We start from the raw sequence: 27,121 nt of genomic DNA on the forward strand, positions 1-27,121 counted from the left end.
GTTGCTTCCTATTCTTCAAATATCATGTTAGTACCATGTTAGGGCTAAAGCTTTGGTTTTTATGGTTTAGTGACATGCTAGGGTTTGTTATTAATCTTGTTAGTATCATGCCTAGGATCTTGCTAATATTATTATGCTTTAATGATGATATTATTATGCTGATTGAGATTATAATTGATATTATGTTGCTTGATTGTATATTATTGTTATTGCTTGATTGTATATTATTGTTATTGCTTGATTATGCCTTTTATCCAGGTTTTAAGGGAATTTGTACTTGAAATCACACCTAATAAGATAATTAATACTTTGATTTAGGCTAATATGATTTTGATTTTAGTGATCGCCAATAATAGATTTATTTATGCATTAATATTCAACCAACATAGACTAAACATGTTTAGGATTAATCTAATAATGATTGTATGTTAGTCAAAAAGTGCACATGAATATGAGAAAAATAAAGTAGAGGCGTATTTTTGGGGGGTTCAATCTCTTTTAAGTTGGATTCGTACCTTTATCCCCAAATTTCCAGTTATGGTTCCAGACCACTATGGAGTTTGCGATCTCATGGATCGTGAAGGAGTGTAACCTTCACCCTGTGAACGGTTTACAAGTTCCTAAAACTTGTTGGCAACTCTTTTGCTCTAGCTTATTTCCCTTTGACGCCACCATGCTTAAGTATATGATCACAGTGGGGTTCAAGTTTGGGATGCTTGAAGTTTCCATACAACGATATTCAACTTTATTTAATGTATCAAAATAATCCAAAAACAATGTAAAACCAATAGAAATTGGAAGGTAATAATAAATTAATCTCCAACTTTATTCATTAATATAGCTGATTACATCGGCTTAATTGTAATTGGAGCAAGTCCTTACATTTAGCATCTAACCCAGATCATCATTTCAATAAGATTAATAAGCAAATAATAACAACACCAACATTTATCTTCATAATTAGATTAAAGCTACTGCGCATATCTCCAACAATCTTCTGAATTTTATGTGGGAATGTAGTTACATGGCTTCATCTTCACCCAATTGAAGCAACCATCAGAAGCGCACCTAGACCTTGAAGTAATTAAACATTCATTCATCCGTTCGCGTAGCGAACCCTAATTCTGGGAGAAAGAGGGAGAAGTTGAATAGGATGAACCGGTAACCCTTTGTGGATTGAATTATAATGGTAGTTTTTAAATATAAGAAGAGAGAGAACTGTTAAAATAGGGGTAAGTTAGTGATTGCAACAAATAAGGCTAAAAAGTTAGCCATAATCCACTTATTAACCTGTTTTTAAGTGAAATTAGGCCACTATTTAGAGTTTAAAAAAAGTTGGGGTTCACTAGCGACTAAGTTCATTTTATTTTTTCCCCCAAATAGAAATTACAGAAGTTGAAGGCCACCATGTAGAATTCCCTATTTTAATATAATTGTTTAATTATAAATTGAATTTTTTAAATACTCATTCAAAAAAAATATTAATTATTTATTTGAAAAAGAGGACCAACCATATATTGACATGTGTTTGATCTACTTTACTTTAATAACCGGTTAAAGTGGTTAACCTCTAATCTAACAAGGTTTTGGCTCATTTTGAGAATATATTTAATAAAAGTTGACTTATTTTGAGTTAATCGAAATGTTGGCTTATTTTAAGCTAACCACACAAGGGTTGGCTTATTCTTGACAATTTTTCCAAATTAGAAGACCCTTGAATCCAACCACTTATCACGGACGCTGCCCACCAGCCATGAAATCCGGCCAGCCTAGAAACCTGATCACCAGCCACAAAATTAAGCCATCAGCCACCACGCACGAAATCTGGCCCAAACCACGAAATCCGGCCAAACTTAACCCCTTATCATTTTCTATGTCCTCTCCATTCCCCCCGCCACGAACTCTGACCGGCATATCGGTCACGAAACTCACTTGAAACCCCTCCCCCAATCCCAAAAACACCTAACCCACCCCTGAGTTGCGAAGCTCTCATGAATTTGCGATTTGGAGTATCGGTGGCTGCGATGTTGGGGTTTCGGTGGTTGCGTGGGGGAATATGATGGGGTTTCGAGGAAGGGGGAAAACGACGACGCAAGGGGTGGGAGAGAAGCGGCGGTTTTAGGCTGTTTCGTTGGTAGATCTAGAGCAGGGAGTCTATTGCATTCATGTGGCTGTGGAAGGAAGGTGGTTTCGGCTGTGGTGTAGGGGGAGGTGGTAGCTGTCTGGGCTAGGGAGTGGCTGTCGGGCTAGTGGGGGACTGTTTAGTGGCAGAGGTATCAATCTAGCGAAGGAGGGGCGGCGGGCTAGCCCATGGTGGTGGAGGTTAAGGTGGGTCGGTGGGGGAAGGGGAGGTTGATTTTTTTTCTGATTTTTTTTTTTGACCAATCTGGACTTGAGACGTGTCAAGTTACCTGATATAATAGGTCATTGACTTTTGTTGATCGGTTTAGGATTGAAGAAAAAAACCCCAAAGTTCGGATTATTCCAGAATAATCCAAAGTTGGGATTATTCTACCAAAATTATTCATGAAAGTTGGGAGTATTATTTCTAATTTAACCTAAAATCAAAATATGAGCAAGAGTTTGGAAAAATGAACAAAAGTTGGTTGTACACCAGAAAATCTATTCTAAGTATCATGAAATTTTTTTTACTAAAATTAAAAAATTTGACGTGTTAACAATTCACCAAAAAATAGTAGTTCCTCCATTTTCTTTAATTGCATTGTAATTTCATTATCGCTAATGCATTACTTTGGTCATTTGTATCTTAAATTTTACATATAAGCCATATATCTTTCTCTCTCCTCTCCCCAAACGCTCTCTTTTCTCTCCTCTCTCCTCAAAACACAGCCCCCGTAAACCTAGGTGCTCGCCGGAGATCCGGCCGCGCAGCCATTTCTCCGGCGAGTTTTCCACATTTTTTTTCACTTCTTTTTCTCTTTGAGAGCCGCCGTTCGATCCTCTGCACGAAGAGAAAGTAGATCCGACCTTGGAAGGAGTTCAATTTTCAGGTATTATTCAAACAACGAGAAGTACGATTGTGTTAGTGTTACCGACGAAACAAGAAGTCAAGGCTACCCTTAACGCCGCCGTTGAAAGGGTATCGGTAAAGATTACCCCGACGGTAAAGGTGAAGTTAGGGTTAGGGTTTTCCCCCTTCTGTGCCGAAGTTCAATTGAGGTGGGGCGAGTTCTTGTGTTGGGCTACAAAGATCGGTTTGTTGCCCTATTTGTGTTTCAGGTTGAGTTATTTCGGTCCTACTTTTCTTAGCTTTTAAAAGGTTTTCACAGGTTGCTCTGGTTTTGGTTAACCTGTTGGTTGGGATGTTGTTTATGGAGTACTTTAGTTGTCTTTTATTGTTATTTTCTCAAACTTTGTTGTGGGTGGTTTGGGTATGCTTCTTCCTTATGGTTAGTGGTTTTACTTTTGAGTTTGTTGATTGTGAATTTAGCTTTATGTGGTTTTCCTTTTATGAGATTGCTTTTGGATATACTGTCTGGATATTTCCAATTTGGAGATTCGAAGAAAATGTTTGGGTGGGTGTTAGTGGTCTTGCCTAGGGTTTTAATACTCTTTTTAGGGGGAGTATTATAAGTGTTAGGATGATGAAAGAAGTTATGCATAGTTGGAAGGTGTGGCTTTCGTGGGTCTTAGTTGTTCGTACCGATTTTGTAAATTGGTGATATTCAAGGTTGTCTTATGTTTTTTCTCCGTTTAGGCTAGCATTGAGACTTGTTTTCTTTGCTTTTAAAAAATCAAATCTAAACGCTGCTCCCCAAATGGAAATTTTGGGGGTTAATAACATGCTAACCAAGTCACTTTCAGTGACACAAGTTGCTTGTGAGCAATCTGATTTGCTAACAAGTTCTTTCGAGCCGGGCCGTGAGATTACCAGCTTCAGCTCTATTTGCAATTCGAAAATCACTGCCAACTATGATGGCACGCTATCTCTACATTGTATGCAAGGTTACTTCATCAATCAAGGGCCAACTGGAAAAGAATCTACTACCTTCATAGTTATTTTTACTTCGTTTTTAAGATGGTTTGTGACTTATGTAAGTGGTCTAATTAACCTCAATAGTTTAGGTTGCCTTATGTTGTATTTGGTTACCTGTTTTTAATTAAATGCATTCTTTTGTTGTCAAATAAATAAATAAATAAATAAATAAGGTAACTGAAATTTTACTTAAATATAAAAAGTTAGATATTTGAAAGATGGTCAAAGGAGATTGTGTGAATAATATAGAAATCCAACTAGTGCAATTAAAAATCAATATTAATAAATAAAACAAATAAAAAGAGTATGAGAGTAACAACTTTCTAGTCATAAATTTTACGGTATAGCTCTCAACTTTCTATGAGATCTGATGGTAACTTGTTAAGTATATATAATATGGTAACTAATTACAGGGTTCCAGTTAATTAGATTAAAAAGGAATGCAGGTTCCAGTGTCCCTCAAAGGTACAAAAGATGGATCAACTAAGTTTGGGAATCGCCCAATTAATGACAATACTTTAAGCTTTTCTCCACATTTATCCAACAGAATGGTAGCCAAAATGCGCGCCAACCTGACTGCTACTCTTGTGTAAACACTTACTATAAGAGCAATAACTGAGACTTGTGATCAATGCCATTAAAAACGAACGTCCCAGTCATGGGAATAAACTGTTTTGTGATAAGCTGTGTGGACAAAGAAAAATAACTAGTTAGAGACAAGATTTTCGCATATGCCCCAACAGCAAATCAGAATGATGGTAACACAGTTAATGCGAAGAAAATTCAACATGGCAGCAACCAAAACTGGTGTGATGCATTCTATAATGGATGGTTGTTTTTATACTTATTATTATTGTTGATGAGAACTGCACATGATAAACAAACGATCTGAGAAACTACTCAGAGGAAAACACAGAGTTTGAAGCCATAGAGCTTGACTTGCCAGCGAAGCCAGCAAGCACTAAAGTCATAGCTTTCAAGTGTTCCTCCACTCATAGTTATAAGATCCAACTCTTGGCACATTGGAACTTGGACAATAATAGAATAAAACCATAAATACTAGACCAATGGAGCATACCTTAATCACTTCCTGTGAAGCAATCCCACCAATGAAAGCAGCGACTGCATGAAGCTCTGCAGCTCCAAACCGGCAAATTTCATAAATGAGATCCTCAGTCAAGATTGAGCCACTACAGCCCAGGTCGGTCAATAAGCTTACAGCCAAAGTCTTCAAACGAGATATATCTTCATCTATCTCTCTGCCAAGATGAAGTTACAACATTATGATACATTACTAAATTATAATGACATGTATCTATTCCAGAGAGTTAAAGTTACCCGTCAAATTGGCCCGGAAAACTATTATAGTTGGCAGCAAAACGATCTGCAGCTCGCAACAAGATGTAAAACCCAACTGCCATGCTGGTATGAAAAGAAGGAAAAAATTGTCAAGCATTTTTAAGGAAAACAAAGACAAACTAGAGTGCAACAAGGCGCATAGCAGCTATTTATTTGGGATGCATATAAAAAGGCTAACTAGTAAATTCACATGACACTGGGTAATTTTTGTAATTTTTTATGGTTACAATGGTATTTTTTTTAGTATAATATTATACATGTATTTTATACTATTAGAATATAGGTCGTCTTAGCAGTGCTATAAATAGTTAACAGTGGTATAATATTGATGTACAATTTATATACTTATTTGTAACACTAGAAAAACATTTTAGTACTAAAGCATTTAATGGTACTATTTACCTATTTATTGATACTTCCTCCGTTTCTATTTACTTGACCCATAGCCTTGGGCACAATATTTAAGCAGAGGGGAGAGAAATTGTATTTTTGTGGCCCTTGTTGCACATGGCTTACCTTATTACCCCAAAGTTGCCCCCATGTGCTCTTTTTGAGGGAAATTTAGAGAATTTACCCATCAAAAGCTTACCACACATATAGTATGGGTCAAATAATATGACATTTCCATTTAAGGAATGTTAGTCAAGTAAATAGAAACGGAGAAAGTATTATTTACCTATTTAATGGTACTTTATACCGATGTTCATATTTACAACTCATCCACTACTCTTTCGTCTTATTCATTCTATTTACAAGGCAAGTAAATAGCAGCTGTGCACCAAGAGTTCTCCGACAAACTTAATTTTTTATTGTTTTCCTCCAGCAACTCATTACACAGCAAAACACACATAAAGTAATAAGGCCCACGACCATAAATTTCTTACTCCCTAAGTCCCTACGTTTCAAAATAAATGCCCCATTTGACTTTTTTGCACTATTTACATAATCAATTTTACTTTTCCGTTTTTAATACTTGCAACACACACTTTTGCATGATATTTACCTTATAAAAAGTATAACAAAATTCTTATGAATATTGCATGGACATTTATATCCTTAAAAATATTATTTTACATATTTACCCTCATTTGATTTCAAAAGCCTTAAAATTGTCTCTTGAATTTCCTAAATTCAATTATTTGTAAATAAAAAGATGTTAATTTCAATATTTAGAACAATCTTTTGCCCTCTCCATTTTTGTTTCTTTTTCCTATTTGGAATTTGATCAATATTTAATATTCCCTCCGTCCCCAAATGATAGTCCCTTATGGCCTATTTTTAGTCCCAAATTGATAGTCCCATTTGTTTTTTTCAAGTACCATTAATATCAATTTTTTATCAAAATTCCCTCCAATTGCAACAATATTTGTGCAAATTTAACTTTCCCATGTAAATTTTGTTTTTCAATGTACTTTCATTACTTTCTCTCTCTACTATTTTACATACCCAATGTAAATTTATCCTTTTAATATAATTTTACTACTTTTATTTAAGTTTCTTAATTCCCGTGAATTTTTCCATAAGGGACTATCATTGGGGACGGAAGGAGTACAAGGTAGCAAAGAGACCCTAAATTAGTTTTAATACATAAGGAGTACAAAAATTATATAATTATGTGATGTCTTGTTTAATTTATTTAATTCGTTTCAATAAATACTTATAAATTATTAGACATTTTTATTCTAGAACTCGATTTTTTTTACCGTTTACTCGCTTAATCACAGTAGCTCTACTATAGTAACACAATTGTCACCTATAAGAAAAAAAATTAAAATAAAAGGTCATGCAAATAAGCATGGGGCATAAAGACCACCAATAATAATTCTTCTCAAAAGGTTAGTCATATTGCGTGCATCGCACGTGTTGAAATCCCTAGTTTAAGAAAAGTGGGCCTTACATGATTTAATACACTTAAAATGGGGGGTGAGAGATTGCCTGGAGTGTTGAGAGTATTAAAAGAACAGAGTAAGTATATAAGGGAATATATAATCATTTGGGTCAAAGTTATGCATTGGGATGCATGGCTTAGTTTGATTGGGGCATTTATTTTAAAACAAAGGGAGTAACATTAAAAATCAAAGAAATATTTCCAGAAGTATTTAGATTGCAAAGGATAGATAGTACAAAAACACTGCTTTGTGACGACAAAAATAATACCTATAATCCTCATCTGTCAAATATTTCTGAAACTCGGAAAGGTTAGGAGTGTTGAGCTCCTCTTCGATCATACGGTATCTGCATACCTAAAAAAATAAAGTATAATTACTACACAAGAAAAATAGGAGTAGAAAAGAAAAGGTTCTTGGATCTAGTGCATCCTCAACGAAAACAATGTCACAATGCCTACATATATGGGCTAAATCATGCTGGATCTCCAACTTATCAAATAACTTAACAGCTTCTAACAAGAAGAAAGAGAAATATGCACACTTGTTAAAAGAAGCTGCTGCTCAGGAAGCTAAGATAATGATTTTGTAAAGGTGGGGAGCAGTCTTACAAAGTTAAAACAATAACATAATGAATATGAAAACCAGCTTTTGACAAAAGTATACAGAATCTAGTTATATATAGGTGGCTCTAAGTACAGAATCATATTGGACCTAGATTCTGAGCGCATTATTGCCAAACAATCATAAGGGAATCTAGTTCTTTATATAGGTGGCTCTTAGAACAATGCAAATGATGAGTAGAGCACTGATTACTGATTACCCTACTACAGAGGTTATGTTAAGGAAAATTTGATCACAATCCAGTGATGAAGTTTAACTTTTAAACCAGATTCAAATGCCTATAAAATGTGGAATCAGTTACTAATTTAATAAACATAATTGTATCATCTTAGAAGAGGCAAGTCTCAGGACATAAATGTATCAAGTAACTCAGAAAAATGATGCTGTTAAAACAGATCTCGAGAAACTTAATCAGGAAGGCTTTAACAATATTCAAGTCACTGATACAAGGGCTTTAAAGGAATTGTTGATGGCACAAGAAAAATTACATGCTACCCTAGGGATATTGCACTAGCAAACAAAGGCATAAGGCCAAGCTTATAATCAACTTCATCATTATAATATTTCTTTTTCAACAAAAGGTCAATATGAATTGGCTGGTTAATGGGGAGGAAATACGCAGTACTCGTGTCTTTTAATAGAGCATGAAAGCCGGAACATCACAAAATAAATCAATGCAGAGAGGAATGAACAGGGTGAATGGGTCACAGATTATCAGAAGATTCAAGAAACTTATGTACAATATTCTGCTGATTTCTTGGATCAAGCAAAAGGTAACAGAAGCAAGGTGAAGCAAGAGATAGTAGAGTTAAAAGCCAAATTTGCAGAGGATCAACACACTTTATCTTTACTGAATTTATTTTTTTTTTTTTTTTTTTTTTTTTTTTTTGTAATTTTTGAAGACTACTGAAAATGAAATTAAGATACCATTTTTAATATATTCCTCAAACTAAAGCACCAGGATTAGAATACTATGGTAGTGATTTCCTTTAAAGCAACTAGGGCAATAATTGGTAAAGCTGTAACAGGAGCAAAATGTGGAAACTTTTCAAAATTAAAAGCTGCTAGATGCTGTAAACAAAAGTACTTTTACTATGGTTCAAAAATTTGAAATGAAATGGGAGATTATAGGCAAATAGCCTGCTGTACTGCGACATATATGACTAATATGAGCATAAAAAGCTATTTTATTCTCAACTGCAAAAATTTCTTCCCCAAGGTGCTTTTGTGGCTGGTAGACGTACGATGAATAATGTCCTAGTATGTCAAGGTCTCAAAAACAATATAGGAAAAATACAACTAAAAGAAGCTGCATGATAATAGTAGACCTCAGGAAGGCCTATGATACAGCTAAGTCGGATTTCTAGAAGAAAAGTTGAAGGCTTTGCTGAGAAAATGTTATTAAGAGTGTGATGGTCTGTGTGACCTCTCCTATGTACATCTAAATGATATAAGATGAAAATGAAAGGTATTTTCCTGAAAAGAGGTTTAAGGCATGGTTATTCCATGTCTCTTTTAGTTGTAGTCTGCACAGGGTATCTAACCAGAATGTAGTTCATTGTTGGTGATATGGAAGTGTTTAATTTCACCTTAAATGCAAGGAAGTGAGGTTAAATAATCAATCTATCTTTTGAAGATGTATATTGGTTTTCAGAGAGATGATAAAATTTAACAATTATTTCAGGTACCACCTCCGTTTCTTAATATTTGTAACTTTTTCTAGAAACGGATGCTACACATTGCTGATTATTACAACTTTTCCAAATAAAAAAAATAAATTACATTTTTAGTAAATTTTTTTTTTGAATAACATTACCAAAATATCCTTGCTTAAAATCCCCTAATTTAAATTACAACACTAAGTCAGAACTAGTTAAAATATTGATCTAATTTAATTAAACTAATGATTTCCATCCAATTTTATTCACCCCAGACGAACTTACTCTATTCAACTAAACCCTCATTTGAACATTTGGGAGTTCCTATCTGTGCTAGAAAATTGAAAGCTGGGGAATCTGAAGCACTGAAAAAAAAAATGGTAGCCAGAATAAGAATATAACTGGAGGAATATATCTTTTGCGTGAAGAGTACACCTAGTCCTAGCTAACTATGTACAGATGAGCATTTGCAATTGCTGGGCTTAAAATTCCAGCTACCACAAACCATTCTCCAGAATATTAACAAACTCTGCAGAAGCTACTGATTAATGGGGAGCAATACCAGGCTAATGCAGTAGGGACAAGGTGTGTAACCCAATAAGTTGTAGAGAATGGGTCAAAAACTTGTCACTTTGGAACAAAGCTGCAATTCCCAAGCATAAATGGATGTTGGCCGAGAAAGGATAAACTTTGGGTTAAATGGGAATACAGATTGCTAGCCTCCGATCCATAAGTCTACCCCTTCCCTAGACTCAAATCACACACTCTTCTCTCTCCCAATCCTCTAACCCATAACATCCTCTTCCCCTTTCTCTTATTCTTCACCACCATGTCCAATGAACACCTCCTACCCTTTAGGCTCCCCCTTGCCTAGACTCAAATCAAGACAGCTCCATCACATGAAGGCTAATACGTAGCAGAAATTTCACTTCCATTACCATGAAAAGTTGTTATTCACAACACCTGTTATTGATTATTATGTTGTGACTACACTTATAGAATACATTCTTAAGGCCATGGTGCATGGTAATTCTATTGTTACTCCCTCTATTTCAAAATATTCGCAACACTAGGTATTGCACAAAGTTTTAGGGAAATTATAGGGTGGGGTCCAAAGGGGAAATTTTATAATATAAAGTAGGACAGAAAAGTATTAAATAAAAACATCGTGTAAGTGGAGTTGGTAAGAGAGAGATATAATAAGAATATTTGTGCAATTAAAGTAAGTAGGAGAAAGAAATAGTAAAATGATTGTGGATCCTTACCGAATAAGGAATACCAAATAAGGAAGCGTTGCAATTATTATGAATTGGACGTAAAATGAAAGTGTAATTACTAGGGAGTATGAAGTTATAACTTCACACTCATTCTAGCCTGTACAAAACCTCAAGAAGGTATGAATTACTTACAGGGATTCTCCAAATATATACTCAAAATTTTCAATTCACGCCATGATGGCTGCGAATTGCGATCTAACACCCATGACATACCACTTCCTAGACACCTCAATTCACATTATCAAGAGTATGGACAGGTGAACTCTACTCAAGCAATCCACATCCATGTTTATTGTGAATAAATTCCAGGAGATATAATAATTTGGGTAGCCACTCTGCCAATAAAGTAGTTCTCAAATACTAGTAAGTGGATATTAAAGCAAGTGAGCATTAGAATCCATTCCCAGGACTGTACATCCTCCTCCAGCATTTTATTTGAGCTCTTTAATTTCCAAAATCATCTCTTTTCCTCTCCCCATTTCATGAAATAGCTATAGAAGTTAAGCTTCTTGATGTATAAGTAATAACTTCCCAATATATATCATGAGAGCTAGATAGTAACCAATGAACTCTAAAATAAAAAATAGTAAAATAAAATGAGGATTTAAAGAATTGAGAGTGTAATGAGAGACAATCAGGAGGAAAAGTGTAAGCAAAATGCACATCAACATTCAAAGCAAGTTCGTATATAGTCTAGTGACACAAACAGCAACAGGTACATCAAACAATAAACTTCTTGGCGAAATGGATGTTTCTTAAAGTTCTATACGCAAAAGTGAAGTCAGTCACGGTGCTTATAAATTACAAGAACAGCAAAATTATCATACTTACTGTGAGTTTTCTAGCATTCTTGCAAAACCCTTTAATTGTCATCTTGGAAATGCTTTGCGGATCTCTACCAATATTCTTCAAGAGATTTTGCACACGCTTCTCCATAGCAAGAAAGTCAGCTTCAGCCTTAGCCTGGTAAACCTTTTGGAGATTCACGTATTGCCTGACAGGAAGTGAAGAGAAGTAAGCAAAACAAATTTGCCACAGGGAATATTGATTGAATATCTTGCTTCAACAAATTTCTTACTTACTCTGTTGAAGATGTCATATCAGGAATTGATCCTTCAAGCGGAACTTCACCAGCACCTTCGTGAGCAACAAATTCCTGCACCATTAAAGTAAACAAAATAAAATAAGAAAAGAAAGAACGCATTACAGACACAGTCTGCAAAAATCTCAAACAAACAGCAACTTAAACAATATAAAATCAAGAACCAATGATGTATGTACATAGGTCATAGGGTTTTTCTAGCCTCTAATAATATATGGCAGACTTATATATTGAAATAGAGACTGTTCCATCCAAATAATTTCTATTAAAAACATATTTAGGAACTTATGTAATCTGTCTTCGAGTAAAATAAAATCTGATTTACTCTATTTCCCTCCGCATAATTCAAATCATCAACTCCAAAACTGAGAACAATGATGACAAGAAAATTTTCAAACAGCCACTAATGCATAATGCAATTTTAAAGCTCCATTTCCCAATTAACCATTTTGTATGAGGCCAGACAATAAAAAACTAGGCACTAATATGGTTTGGGATTCTCATGTTAGTTTGTATCACTTTTTCAAATAATAAGATTTAAGAGTAAGGAATCTTTGAACACAACCATCTAATCGATTGCCTGAAGTATTATGTGCTAGTGCCAAGTGCAATGATAAACATAAGTAAATCTATCCGATATACAATCTAACATACTCCTAGATTTACATTAATAAGCCATGGAAACTTGAGATAGGGAAAATATATTCACTTGTAGAACATTAGTTTTCTGCAAGAGCACAAAGAATGAGAAAAAATATTACCAAAACCTATAATCTGGATATCTTGATTCTTGAAGATGATAGAGGAAATTAGGATTAAATCATATCCAGTCTTTAAGATGCATATTCGAGCAAAATCCCTCAATGAATTGCATGGACAACCTTCATTTTAGCCCACAAATTCAAAGCCTAGTTTATTAAAGAAAAAAGGGTGTAAGGCACGGATTGGAAGTGATTGACATATTAGTGGTTGCTGATAGACAAAATTTGCCAGAGAGACCTCTCTGGTGATAGTCAACATCATCTGCCCCAGTTATTATCTCTGGTCAAGCTTATTCAAGTTAGTTTATATTCTCTGGCTTCAAAATATGTCACTCACCCTCAGTTTCTTTGATCTCCATCTATACCTCTTTCTCCATTGTCTCTGTCTTTTTATATTGCCTTCATTTTTCCTTGATCCGTTCCCCTCCTCTCTGATCTACCATTTCTCTCTTTCTCCTTTTCTTTCTCCTTCTCTGCGAGTACCCTGTACCAGACTACCAGCAGCCCTTTTCTTACCTTTTCACCTGCCTAGACAGTGATGTTATATTCACATGACCCTTATTTAACTATTTCTCTCCCTTTTCAAGTATGTGAGTACACAGTGGGACATGGGTCTATGTATAATTTAAAGGAAAAATACACTTTATTAATCCCAACTTTGTGCAATTTACTTTTCCAACTATCGATTATTCTGCAATAATCCCAACTTTCACCTCCATTTTCTTCTAGCAATCCCAAAAACCGATTAACTATTGAAAAAGGTTTTTTTATTTTAAATAATTAAAATGCCACGTCATATTTTAATTGGACCAAAAAAATAAAAACAAAAAATATCAAAAAACAAGTAATTAAAAAAAAAAAAGCCACCACCTTCCCAACTCCGGCCACCGGGAAACAATCCCTCCCTTCACCAGCCCCATCCCCTCATCCTTAGCCCTACCAGGAACCACGCCCTACCCACCGCTGCCTCCAAAAACGACAAACAGCCACCTGCTCCAGCCCCAATCACCACCCCATATCCCCTGCCGTACAACCGCATCCCCCCAAACCACCCCCTTCCCCAACCACTTAACCGAAAACAACCAAGCTTCTCCAGCCCCAACCCCAAAACCGGCCAAAACCCCAAACCTTTGCCTTGGAAACCGTTGTTTGAATTAAAGTGCAGCATTTAGGGTGCAGCTCCGGCAGCTTTTTCAGCGAAGGATCACTGCGACGCACTACTCAAGTTTCAATCTGGCGTTTTTCAGGCGACTTTTCAGCCGGTTACCACGATTTCTGGTGCAGATTTGGATGTATTTCTGGTGCGGTTTGGGGTGTATTTCTGGTGCGGTTTGGGATGTTTTCAGGCGAATATTCAGGCAAAAATTATACACGGCGGCAGAGAATTGTTTCCGGTTGGGTGATCAGGGAAGAAGGTGGTTTGGGAGGTTGCTGCTGGGCGATAGGGGTAGGGTGGCGGTTGAGGCTGGAGGGGTGACTTAGTTTTTATTTTTTAAAAAAAATTTTTTTTTTTGTTTTTTTAACAAAATTTTGGACCATTCACATGCCGACACGTGTTAGCAACCTACAATAAAAGGCTGTTGACTTTTGTTGACCGGTTTGGGCTTGTTAGAAGAAAACTAAGGTGAAAGTTGGGATTATTGCAGAATAATCGATGTTGGGATCATTCAAAGTAAATTGGACAAGTTGGGATTAATAAAGTGTATTTTTCCTAATTTAAAAATAAATTACATAAATCTTTTTTTTTAATTTGAAAATTTAATTTTATTGTATTTTGATAAGGAACTCACTAACTGAATAATAATACAGTGGGAGATAAGTGCTCCTTGTTTCCCAAGGCACACGCCTTGCACCTAGGCTCAAGAGACTTTTTCCCTAGGCTCTAGGGACCTTCTAAACATCATGTCTATTAACAATACAGCTATTAAATGCACAATTGAATTAGCTACAGAAGGTAGCAGTCAGAAGCTCTGACAACTAACGAGTGACATCTGACATACAGGAAAAAAATAATAGCTGTCTTTAAACCTACCTGAACACCAGGATGCAAGATCAAGAATCTTAAAATAAATAATGTTATCTTATCTTAGCATAGTTTTCACAAACAAATATGCAGCGAAAACTTAAGTACAATATTAATATAAACTGAAGCATATAATTATATCCTAATTCTAAGTATACAGACAAGGTAGCCAAAAAACATAGGAAGTATTTATCTCAGAAACAACTCAACATAAAACCAACCTTCAAGGCCGCCACCATCACCCAAAAATCAGATGAATTGGAATTAATTTCAGCACAACTGTCTTTCAGTATTTGCATCAGATTTGGACCTATAAGTTGATAAGAGATACAGCCTCATCAAATAATTGAACCAACTAAACTTTTAATCCAAAAATCAGATTTCAAACAAGAAATTTTATATAAGACCAGAGTCTGACGTCATATGCGTTTGTATATCTGATCAGTATGGTCCTTGCATGGATTTGGCCAATTACTTCCTGCCACCCATGTCTTACTCCCATTTTTCTTTTTCTTGGATCTAGATTCTAGATATCAGAAATAAGACATGGTAATTCATTTTTGGTCGTACACTCAGCAAAAATTTTCTTCTGACCAAATTTTTTGGCAATTACAATTCTACTGCTAATTACAACATAATAAAAGAATAACGTGTCCACACACACACACACACACACACACACACAAAATAAAAAAATAAAAAATAAAAAAATAAAAAAAAATAAAGAAAGAAAGAAACAAGGGAAGAAGATCAATTTTTTTCAAAGCCTTTCACTCACTCATATATACATTCATGAAATATTTCACATAATACTTCCAGAGCTAATACCCAATCTCAGGGCTTTAAAAAATTAACTATCATAAACAGAAGAACGTGATCCCTTAAAAAAGAAAAGTTTTTCAAAGAGCCCTTCAATGGTTTGCCCAACAAGGCACAACTTAGAAAGACCTAATAACCTCAATCAAACCTTCCATAAAAAGGGCAAAACAAGAGAAGATTCTAATTATTATATCCACTCTACAGTACACAAAATCAAGGGACCAATGCAAAGCCTAGATCAAATTTATAAGTTTATAACAGACCAAAGCAATAAACCAGACTGCACATATAATTTATACATTACCAAAGGTAGGCAGAACATACCTTCTGTAGACACATCCAGCAGCTCATTCATCAAACGGACATAATTTTTTTGACTCAGTGGGAAAGAAGCTTAAAAAGGGCATAACTATATCTTAACAAAAAGGGGCGGGGCTATGATGATCAGGGCCCTATACAAGTTCTCAAATTGGGCCCTTAACTCATACTTAAATATAAATACACAATTTATACGAACTCAAAAAATTCCAGTAAGTTAAGAAAACAGTCGTCAATTGCATGAACATAAAGAACAACATGAGATAATTAATAATAATCAATCGAGAAAATAAGGAATTTATTGGCCGTTGTTGCACTGACGGTGTGATAGATCAGTGGGTTTAATTCTAAATTTTCAATTGTCTGGTATACAAGAAATATTACAGAACTGGAGAGGTAAGTAGTATCTTTACCTCAATCCCCAGCAGTTCAACAATGATTTCGAGAAACAGGGGTCTCAAAGCTCATACACACAAGGGAAAAAAATTAGGTGTGGGGCACGGGGGGAGAGAGAGAGAGAGATTGCGTGCCAATTGTAATAAGTAATATCAGATCTCCGATCCCACAAGAATAGGCCCAATATTTTACCATAAATCCACCAATTTATGTTTATCGCATAAAACTAAACATCACAAATCTAAGGACCTGTGCAACCGCACAAGTCGCGCCACCTTGGACCCATGACAAGGTGATGTTCATAAACACCATATTATGGAACCAATATCACCCTTGCAACTCACAAAAACTCTCTTTCCACGTACTAAACAAAAATCCAAAAGGATATCTCTCAGCTACTTTTCGGATAGTGAAAGTAAATAAAATAATAAAATACTCATTTCCAACTACATACCCACTTAGCAGCATGAGACATCACAAGGTTCCACAAGGCCACCTAATGACAATTTCCTCCAAGAGGAACACCCTCATATGTCAGAGCAATTTGGGATCTGATTCCAAGCTAGACTAGCAAAACTCTATAAACTGTGCCAATATTAATAGTAGCTAGGCTTTGATAGAAAAGATTCACATATATATACACACCAGTGTAGATCTATTCAGTCCTACATTGCATCACGAGGCAGTGTGGCATAGCATAATGAAAAAAAGTCGTCTCAATTTCAATACAATAGTATACATTATTGCTCATGTAGTAAGAGCAATTGATGTAGCAGAGAAGTAATTACTTACTGATTCCTCGAGGAGCAAAGAGCTTAAAGGAGGCATCAATAGCTTCTTTGTAGTTATCTTCATCAAGACCAATCATCTTTGATTTAAGAAGATCCTAAGGTGTGTTATAGATAAGATTAAGACTACTAAAAGAAAATTCTCATATAAAAATCAAAATCAAATTATATAAGCAGAAAATTACGATAAAAAGGAAGAATTCTTTAACAAAATGCAATGTCAAGAAATTAATAAAAAAAAAAAGGGAAATTCTCTTTGGTGAACTCCAACTTTTTAATTTTCTAAGTGGTAAACATTCTTAAAATTTATTATCAATGGTAAACTCTAGTTATCTTAATAATTCATTGGTAACATTATTGATGATTTTATGTCAATATTTGGCTTACCCTAGTTAACTACAACACTAATGACTAATCTAACCTTATAAATTATAAAATTAAATTATTTAAATAATTTTTTTAAAAAAATAAAAAACCAAACTCCTCCCTTACCCCACCTAGCCACCGGCAGCTCCTCCCTCTGCCGGCGGCCAAGCGTCCCACCATTCTGACAGCCCACCCCCACCCCCGCCGTCGCCCAGACGACCTCTTCACCCGCCGGTGACCCATCCCCCCTCCCCCCTACCCACTAAACCCATCACCCGAAACCCCAAATACCCAACCTGAAACCCCTAAAAAAACCTCCCCCACCACGTTAAAACCCAAATTCGGCCCATTCCCACCCTCGAAACCCTAGGCGACGAAGTTTCGAGGGTGGGGGAGGGCCTGATTCGGAGTTTAAAGTGGTGGGGAGGGTTTTTTAGGGGTTTCGGGTTGGGGATTTCGGGGTTTCAGTTTGGGTTTATTGGTGGTTTTCGGTAGGGGAGAGGGAGTGGGGTGGGGATGGCCGGGCGTCTCCGGCCGGGAGGGGGTGCCTGGACGCCGGCAAGGAGAGGGCTGCCGGTGGTTAGGGGGTTAGGAGGAGTTTAGGTTTTTATATTTTTTTATTTTTGTAAATGGTTGAGGGTAGTAATTAGGGGCTTCTTAGTCATTTTGAATTTTTTTTTTTTATTTTTTATATTTTAAAAGCTAACCATGGTTGAGGAATCAATTAATTATACCATTAATGTTACCAATGAATTATTTAGATAACTAGAGTTTACCATTGATAATAAATTTTAAGAATATTTACCACATAGAAAATTAAAAAGTTGGAGTTCACCAAAGAGAATTTCCCAAAAAAAAATAAATAAATAAAAATCAAATTTTACAACAATCAAACCTTGAACTCTTTTTTCTCTTCTCTAGTTGATGGAAGGGTACCACCATGACTTTGAGCCCATTCCTCAGCCACTTTTACAAGAATCACAACATAGGGTATGTGCTTGTGAGAAACTGGATCTTGCACATTTATATCAATAGATTCTACAAACCTATATCCATAAAACGATAAGCATTCAGCATAGGAAATGACAATCATAATTTATAGATCACCCAACCCAAACAAGACCATGTATTAAATCTAATGCCACCTTTTTTTTCTTTTCTTTTTCTTTTTTTGTTTTTTCCTGTGTACCACCAAGGGGATGTGACTCATGAACATATACAAAAGTAGGAATGATAATCTGTCAAAATTTAAGACTTCTAGCTCTTATATAACAATTTATCAAAAATCAAGAAAAATCAGATGCCACAAATAATTGTAAGTCTGTCATGGTTGCATAGCTACAAGAATCATACAGTAGAGCTTATGTAGGAGATATGATTAACTCAACAAAAACCACCTCTTGAGCTCTGGCCATGGATTATTCAACCGAAGATCATCCAAGAAATGGTCAGGCTTAGATTCAATCACAGTGTGCTCCTGATACCAAGACAAGCAAAAAGATAGTAAGGTCATATCCGAGTGAAATTTAATAATACAAGAAAGTTTTTCCCACAGATTTTATTGCAAAATACTCTACTTCACTAGATTCAAAATGCAGTAGAAATAAGAAGTTGGCATTTTTAGAGACCATTTGGCCAGGCTCAGACAGTTTTTTTTTTTAGTTGAATCCTATTTCCAAACGGAGGCTAAGTATGGCAGGACAATAATAACCCAATGAAAGCAGAATTGGGCTCCCAAGAAACCCAAAATGGCTTATGGAGACTTTAAAAACAAAATCTACAATTTGTAGCTTCTTTAAACAGTTTCTCAAGGAGCTCAAAATTTCATTTAATGAAAACTATGGCAGGACGATAATAACCCAATGAAAGCAGGAAAAGACCACTTATGTTCTATATATTTCCTCAGTTTATCCCCTTCTTTTTCAAAAATGCTCTCCAACAACCAAATGACTTTTCTCTCTCCTCAACCTCCACCATGCTTCCTTTGTCCGTAACCACCATGAGTCCACGAAATAACCAGTTTTTCTGCAACCTGCTACAGCAAGCAATCCTGGGCTTTGGATGTCTCAACGTGGGGACTTTTTAATTAATTGAGACAGAGAGAGTAAGGAAGGTGATGATGTGGTGGTCATTTGATAGAGAATATAGATGGGTTAGTTTCAAGTTATTCAAGTACTATTCCCCTACATCCGATGAATAGTTTGAACACTTTCCATTTTTAACCATCCCAGTATAGTTTGAACACTTCATTTTTCAGTAAGGTTCCATCAATCATCAACTATTTCTTACCTACCTTTTGGGCCCACGATTTCTTTTCCACACCTGCTTTTTCATTAAAAATAACTACATTGATGCCCCCACTAACTTCCATCACACCTACTTTTATATTAAAATAACAATTGATCATCCAACCACAATTTATTGCCTAAAATTGAATGCAGTAAAAAGTATACGCATTATTTTAGGACAGGAGTATATAATTGTTTTCTATGTTCCCGAGGGAAAAGTTGTAGAAAAAATTGGTTTTTAGGTGAGATAATGGAAGGACTCCAATCATTTTCAACCCACTCAGAAACAAAGTAAATGCTGGGTGAAATGATAATTGATACATATATAAAATAAATTAATAAACACATTTGTCAATTATTGGAAAACGAAAATGCATCATAACAAACACAGTCAAGGTGCGATCAGAATTAACAATTGCATTATACAAAAAGAGTACACAATCAGAATTAACACATAGTTTCAATATATACATATTTCAAATGTTGGCTACTCAATCCAAAAACAACTAAATAGAAAATTCCACAAATAAGAATACCAATCGCCATCCATTATATGAGTATTCCCATCCACGGTAAATTTTATACCATTGGATGTTGGCAAAAAGTTATACCATGGAACACCACCATGGTATAAATGAAATTTTAACACAAGATGGTATCCATGCATATTTGAGAAGTTAGCACACTTTAGATTATTAGATAAACAGCATAAATATCAAAACTTCTAAGCCTTACCTTTACACTAACACGTACAAGGCCAGTTAGGCCATAAGATCGAGCAAATACTAACATCACATTAGCCTCCCTGCAGATTCTATCCAGCTTTATCATCTTGTCTTCCACCAACTGTACAGTAGTGTAACTTCTTCAGGATTATGTTACATCAATAATTAACATAAAGCAGGACTGATATCAAAAGGTTAACCAACCTAAGCAATAAGTGAGACTGAATGCATACATCAGAAAGGTATATGAGAATTACAAACTTCATAAGAGAAAATAACTTCAAGATATCACAAACATTTCATGATTACTTACTATTACCAACGTTCAACACATCAATACCCTTCACTTTGGACCACAATTAGATATTTACTTCTTAGCATAAGAAGAAGTGCAAGATTAGGAGATTAAAAAAAATTCCTCCTCACTCCATGTAATCCAAGCTAATCATGAACTGTGATTTTCATATTAGTTGCATTGCAATTTGCACACAATACTCAAATTACAGAAATGATATTAAATAAGTGCAGAGGAGGGAAAGCGATTTAGGTTAGGTTACAAGGCATGAATGGCTCTTGATAGGGGCATGGACAAAAATAGAGCCCTTTTTTGGTGGATAAGAGCAAGGCTGGCAAACATGGTTTCAATTATCTGCTGATAAGAAATGTGCCAGCTGAAATGTATCTAATTACCAACATGCAGAATCTTTATTCACTAAGTTATAAAGTTCCATCATGTGTCAGTTAAAACAACTAACAAGGAGCCAATATAAAGCCAATAGACAGCAAAACATTCTAAATCAACAGAACTATTATATGCAGCACCGTTATTGCATCCATCAAAGTGGCAACTGTGGATAGGAATGGTGGCCCTGATTTTTTGTGGTGGTGATGGTGGTATTGAAACTGAATAAATCTGACTGTCTAAAAAGTGGGAAGAGAATATTTCAGGAAAACTGATTAGAAAAATTGGGAAAGTAGAAAACAGCTAGAGCCAAACCCTTGCAAAAGCAAATGATCTGTGGTAAGGGAATTTTGATAACATGATACAGTAATAAAAATCAGTACAAATTCACACATATTGACAGGAAAATTATAACATAAAAAAGTTGTAAAGAGGATGCCAGCTGTGAATTCATAAAATAGTGCTCAAATCTCTCTCTCTCTCTCTCTTCTCTCTCTCTCTCTCTCTCTCTCTCTGCTCAAATCTCTCTCTCTCTCTCTCTCTCTCTCTCTCTTCTCTCTCTCTCTCTCTCTCTCTCTAATTTTATCACCAACACAGCAGACCTGCAAACCAACTCAATTTTCTAGTTCTCTCTCTCTCTCTCTTTATCACCAACACAGCAGACCTGCAAACCAACTCTCTCTCTCTCTCTCTCTCTCTCTCTCTCTCTCTCTCTCTCTCTCTCTCTCTCTCTCTCTCTCTCTCTCTCTCTCTCTCTCTCTAATTTTATCACCAACACAGCAGACCTGCAAACCAACTCAATTTTCTAGTTCTCTCTCTCTCTCTCTCTCTCTCTCTTTATCACCAACACAGCAGACCTGCAAACCAACTCAATTTTCTAGTTCTCTCTCTCTCTCTCTCTCTCTCTCTCTCTCTTTATCACCAACACAGCAGACCTGCAAACCAACTCAATTTTCTAGTTCTCTCTCTCTCTCTCTCTCTTTCTTTATCACCAACACAGCAGACCTGCAAACCAATTTTCTAGTTCTCTCTCTCTCTCTCTCTCTCTCTCTCTCTCTCTCTCTCTCTCTCTCTCTCTCCTCTCTCTCCCTCTCCCTCTCCCTCTCCCTCCCTCTCCCTCCCTCTCCCTCTCCCTCTCTCTCCCTCTCCCTCTCTCTCTCTCTCTCCCTCCCTCCCTCCCTCCCTCGCTCTCTCTGAGCACTTCGGTGTCATACAGCCAGCTTCGGTGTCATACAGCCAGCTAGTAGTTATCACCAACACAGCAAACGTGCAAACCAACTCAATTTTCTAGTTCAATAGCTTTAAATGCCTTTGCACTTCCTATCTTTTGTTCACTTCTATGATTTGCACACAGCTTCATTTTTTTCCCTTGATTTTATGTATGAACTTATTGCCTCTTATCTAACTTTATTTAGTCATGAATCTCATGATATAGAATCAATAACCCTTAATAAACTTACTGAACTTATATTTCCTAACCTTGTACACAAACAACAAGCTAGCTAGCTAGCTCAATTAATGAAAAATATTTCATAATTAATTTGTAAATTACACTATGCGTGAGTAGGCCCCATAACCTAGTTGAATGTGGGATTTTGCGTAAAAATATTGAGAATATTTATCACTAACCTGAGGTCAATAAATCTATGGTAATAATTATTACTCTATTCTTAGTTTGATAACAATATAATTAAAGAAGCGCTAACCCTTTATGTTACCCATTGAATAAAGAGGATTATTTCATAGACATAGTCTTCAATGAGTGTCACTTATCTTTGACTCACAGGCATTTTCATGATTTTGCCTTGAATCATGACAGACGAACATAAAAGAAAGGCATTATAACAGAATGATACAAATTACTCTAGTGTAGGTAAAATATATGTTACATGGACACGGCATTTTTGTATTCATACCCGGGTCAACACAACCCGACACAGACTTGGGTATGAAATCCGTTTCGGATACGTCATCTGGTCGAGTACGACAATGTTGTCGAAGAAGAGGAATCAGGAACTTGGGACTTTCATGGAGGCCATGGATGAAGCTTAGAGAGAGGGAGAGGAAGAAGAAGGTTTTTTACTTTTTTTTTTCATTTTAATGTCATTTCCTGTTGGTAAACTGTAAAAGGAAAATCATACAAGGGATAATTTTTTTAAATGTTTACAGCTGTAAGCCTATAAAAGAAAATGAGGTTTTTTTTTTTGGTATGCACAACAAGAAGTTGAAAAGGATGTGTCGTAGTCCATGATTCCATGTAGTAGGCTAATGGCTGTAAAATGCTTCACCTTCTCTAATGTAAAATTAAATTAAAATTTGGCTCCCCAAACAAGACAAATTATTTGTGTTTTTTTAAATTATTACGTTAAAACTTTTATTGTCGTATCCCTTACCCGTGTCCAAAGTTAAGATGGTGTCCCCGTGTCCTAAGTTTTCGAAAATGATGTGTCGGACTCTTAGATCCATACCCATATTGGATACTCGAACCCATGTCCATGTAACATAGGGTAAATAAAAAAATAGTCTCAGACAAACAAACACAACATGATGTCCATTTTATCATGTATTCATTTACTCAATAAGATGTTAATATGTTACATGGTTCATACCCCTCTTTCTTCTCTTATCCATTCTCTATGCAGGTGTACTTGTTTCCTAGCTTGTGATTTTTGGTTACCTTCCATGGATATCTTCTTTCTTCATTAGGTTTTGTTCGCTCAATAATTTGCAAATAAATTGTACAAGGAGATGCTATGTAAATCTAAATAAATAAAATAACTTTAGTACACCATTGACTACACGGAATAATCAAATTTGGGACTAAGGCCTTGATTGATTGATAGTACCCCATTACATAAAGACAGTTGGACAACATGCGCTTACAAACAAAAGATTAGAAAGCATAAAATGGTGTCAGGTACATTAGTTGATATCTCGAAAAACACCTTAAATCATTCTTTAATAGTTGATGAAGAAGAAAAAGCACAATTAAAAGCTAGATGAGAATGCATACCTGTGTAGCTATCACCAGGGTAAATTGTGAAAAGAATGATGGATTTGACTCAATTAACTTCTCTGGTACTTCTTCAATAAACTTTGAATTCACAGCATCATTGAGCTCTTGCAGGAATGCACAGACACATTTTGCCTTTGATTCACCAAGACTTGTTTCATCCACTAGACAGCCCATAAGAAATCATTAGAAAGCCAGTGTATACTAAATAGAAAAGAAATAGAAGATAAGATACTCAGAACACACAGATATACAGAGAAGCAATAGTCATGAACCCTTAAAATACCATGAGGAAAGGAAAAGCTTGACCAAAATAGTATTGAACAGTTTTTATGGCAGTAAAGACAAATTACTCATACATCCAAGATCCTGAGAAATATACACCAACAAAATGTAAGAGATACAATGCATTACAACAAAGAGCCCTAAATGTTGATATGGTCCTTCTGTATGCTGAGAATTCCTATTATGATCTTATAGAACTTCATATACTTACAGAATTATTTAGTTAAACCAGGGCATAGGCAGGTTCAAGCATAACAAGATGAAAGCGGTAGATCAAAGATTAGCTAAATTCTAAGACAAAATTGTCATCAGTCCAGAAATTTTGATATGATATTTAACACAATTGTGTTTAACAATGCAGTTACTTATGACAGTTGCACCCAAAAGAAGGTATCATAAAGCAAAGAAGGAAGCAGAACTTTCAGAATGGGGAGAGAATAATACCCATGAAGTTATTTCCAAGATCACCCAGTTCGACCTTTGATCCATCAACCACAGTGATGCTGCCAATCCCACCAAGAACCAAATTCTTCAAAGTTTCAGACCCAGTAGGTCCACAATTCAGCAAGCAGACAGTCGCTTTTTCCAACGCTGTTTGTCCTTGCTCACCCCATATCCTGCAGCCAGTAATTGCTATTACCTCTTGCCTTCCTCAGCAAACTAATTGTAAACTTGCAATAGAAATAAGATCTTTCACATTGGCCTCAAGTATAGAATAAAAAGTTAAGCATACACGTCAATATAGCCAATGGTACGAGGTGAAAAATGAGGTAACCTTTAATCTGAGTTAAGTATTCTCTTACTTTTTCAACTAAACACCTCTTTGGCCCTATTCTCTTCAGTCTCCGTCTTAATTTTGCTGAAACTTCAATTAATTTTATTGATTGAGCTTAATTTTTCCAATTTAACTTGACTTTTAGTAATACTTGATTTTTATTTATTCAATGTGTATTTGTTCTCTTCAGATACTGATTTTTAATGATCAAATTTACGAAAAAACTAATATTTGCTGAATAAAACTGACTTTTACTAATTGAAACTATTTATAACTATTAAAAGATGTGAGCTTGATTTAAACTAACACAAACTGATTTATCCTAAATAATACTAAGCATACTAATAGAACAGATACTTACGCTAGCAAATAAAACTGACGAAAATTTCAAATACTCCAGGAAGTATAAGAGTAAAATTGAAATTAAATTCCAGATTATACAAAAATTATGAACCCAATCAACCATGAAATCATCAAAGCTCCAGCACACACCCAATTACCCAATTCAATAAGAATAAAACAAAACGTGTAAGAAATTCAACAATTTACAACACCAAAGATGCTCAATCACCTAATGATTATCATAAAACCAAACTCAAAATTCGTCAATAAAAACAACAATTCAAGTACAAGGGAGATAAGGAGATGTAATACCGAAGTTGTCGATCGTATTTGACTTTAGGTTCCGCCATTGATTATAGAAATCAGGTAGCTTGAAGCAGCAAGGCCTGGGTTTTGAGCGACTGGGGGTTTATTGAAAAGAAAAATCAAATTTATTTTAATTTAACAGAATCTAAGATATATATCCCTACCTAGGGGTGTTAATGAGCCGAGCCTGCTCGTGAACTATTCGATGCTCGGCTCGGTCAAAGCTCGGCTCGTACGGGCTCGACTCGAGTTCGGGTTTGGCTCGGTATCTTAACAAGCCAAGCCTGAGCCATTCATGGCTCGGCTCGAAAGCTCGTTAACAAGCTCGAACCTTTCTTTATATTAATATTTTACTTTATTATATTTTAAAAACTAGAATTTTAAAATTAAAAAAAAATAAAAAAATTCAGTCTTTTGGGGTAAAAAACTAACACTTGTATGTATTTTACAATTATCACATTGGGCCTTATTCTCCTTTACACATTTACCCTCAAGGCCTTAATTTTGCACTTCTCATAGTCTCGTTTTACAGCCATCAACCCTAGCCGTTTTGCCTCCCTCAATCTTTCACTCCATTGTTTGCCTCTCTCCATTTCGCTAGTCCTCCAAATCTCTGATCTAGTCAAGCAGGGTCTCCGACCAAACTCCAATCTATTCCGTTTGCCTCACTCCTTCAGTTCGTGAGTTATGAGTGATAATAAAATTTAGCAAAGATGTGTCTTCATGTGTTTGGTTGTGAAAAGCAAATATATAGTGCGTATATTTTTGTAAACTATTATTGATTTCCTACAATTGTTTGTTTGGCCATGAGTTTTTTTTTTTTGTTTGGCCATGAGTTGATTACATTGTTTTCATTTAATTTGTTGATTTTTTGCTTAAATTTTTGCCAAGTCTTGAGTTGAGCTCGAGCTTGAGAAGTCGAGCTCGAGCTCGAGCCAAGCCCTCGTGAACATGTTTCGAGCTCGAGCCGAGCTCCATATTTCAAGCTCGACGAGCTTCGAGCTCGAGCCAAGCCTGGGCACACCATTGTAGATCTCGAGCCGAGCCTACAAAGGTTCGATTTCGGCTCGGCTCGTTAAATTAACACCCCTATCCCTACCTTATAAAAAGTGGAAAAAAAACTCTTATGAACAGTGTTAGGACATATATACCCCTTAAAATGTTAATTTACTAATATACCCATGGCCATTAATGTTATTAGTACTTGTATCTGTTAGTAATAGTCTCTATGTGTTTTCCCTCGATGTGAATGCTTTTCGGCTTCTCCTCTTTTCTCTTCCTAAGCGTCCCTTCCTCTCCTTCCTCCTCTGTTTAAACAAATTATTAGTTCT

At 35.7% G+C, this 27,121-nt stretch overlaps 1 protein-coding gene across 1 annotated transcript; it reads right to left on the bottom strand.

Moving 5' to 3' along the window:
• Nucleotides 1–4,255: 4,255 nt before the first annotated feature.
• LOC145601281 (NEDD8-activating enzyme E1 regulatory subunit AXR1-like) lies at nt 4,256–25,915 on the bottom strand. The gene is made up of 14 exons (XM_081657269.1): nt 25,797–25,915; nt 24,812–24,984; nt 24,083–24,246; nt 20,398–20,508; nt 18,772–18,851; nt 18,270–18,420; nt 17,013–17,106; nt 14,909–14,997; nt 11,884–11,957; nt 11,633–11,795; nt 7,514–7,599; nt 5,336–5,419; nt 5,076–5,256; nt 4,256–4,681 (listed from the first exon to the last, which is right to left on the bottom strand). The coding sequence occupies exons 1-14, from the start codon at nt 25,832–25,834 to the stop codon at nt 4,598–4,600; spliced, it is 1,572 nt and encodes a 523-aa protein (XP_081513395.1). The 5' UTR covers nt 25,835–25,915; the 3' UTR covers nt 4,256–4,597.
• Nucleotides 25,916–27,121: the final 1,206 nt, after the last annotated feature.

The sequence above is a fragment of the Chenopodium album genome, chromosome 21 (genome assembly GCF_948465745.1).
Source record: "Chenopodium album chromosome 21, dcCheAlbu1.1, whole genome shotgun sequence".
NCBI classification, from domain to species: domain Eukaryota; kingdom Viridiplantae; phylum Streptophyta; class Magnoliopsida; order Caryophyllales; family Amaranthaceae; genus Chenopodium; species Chenopodium album.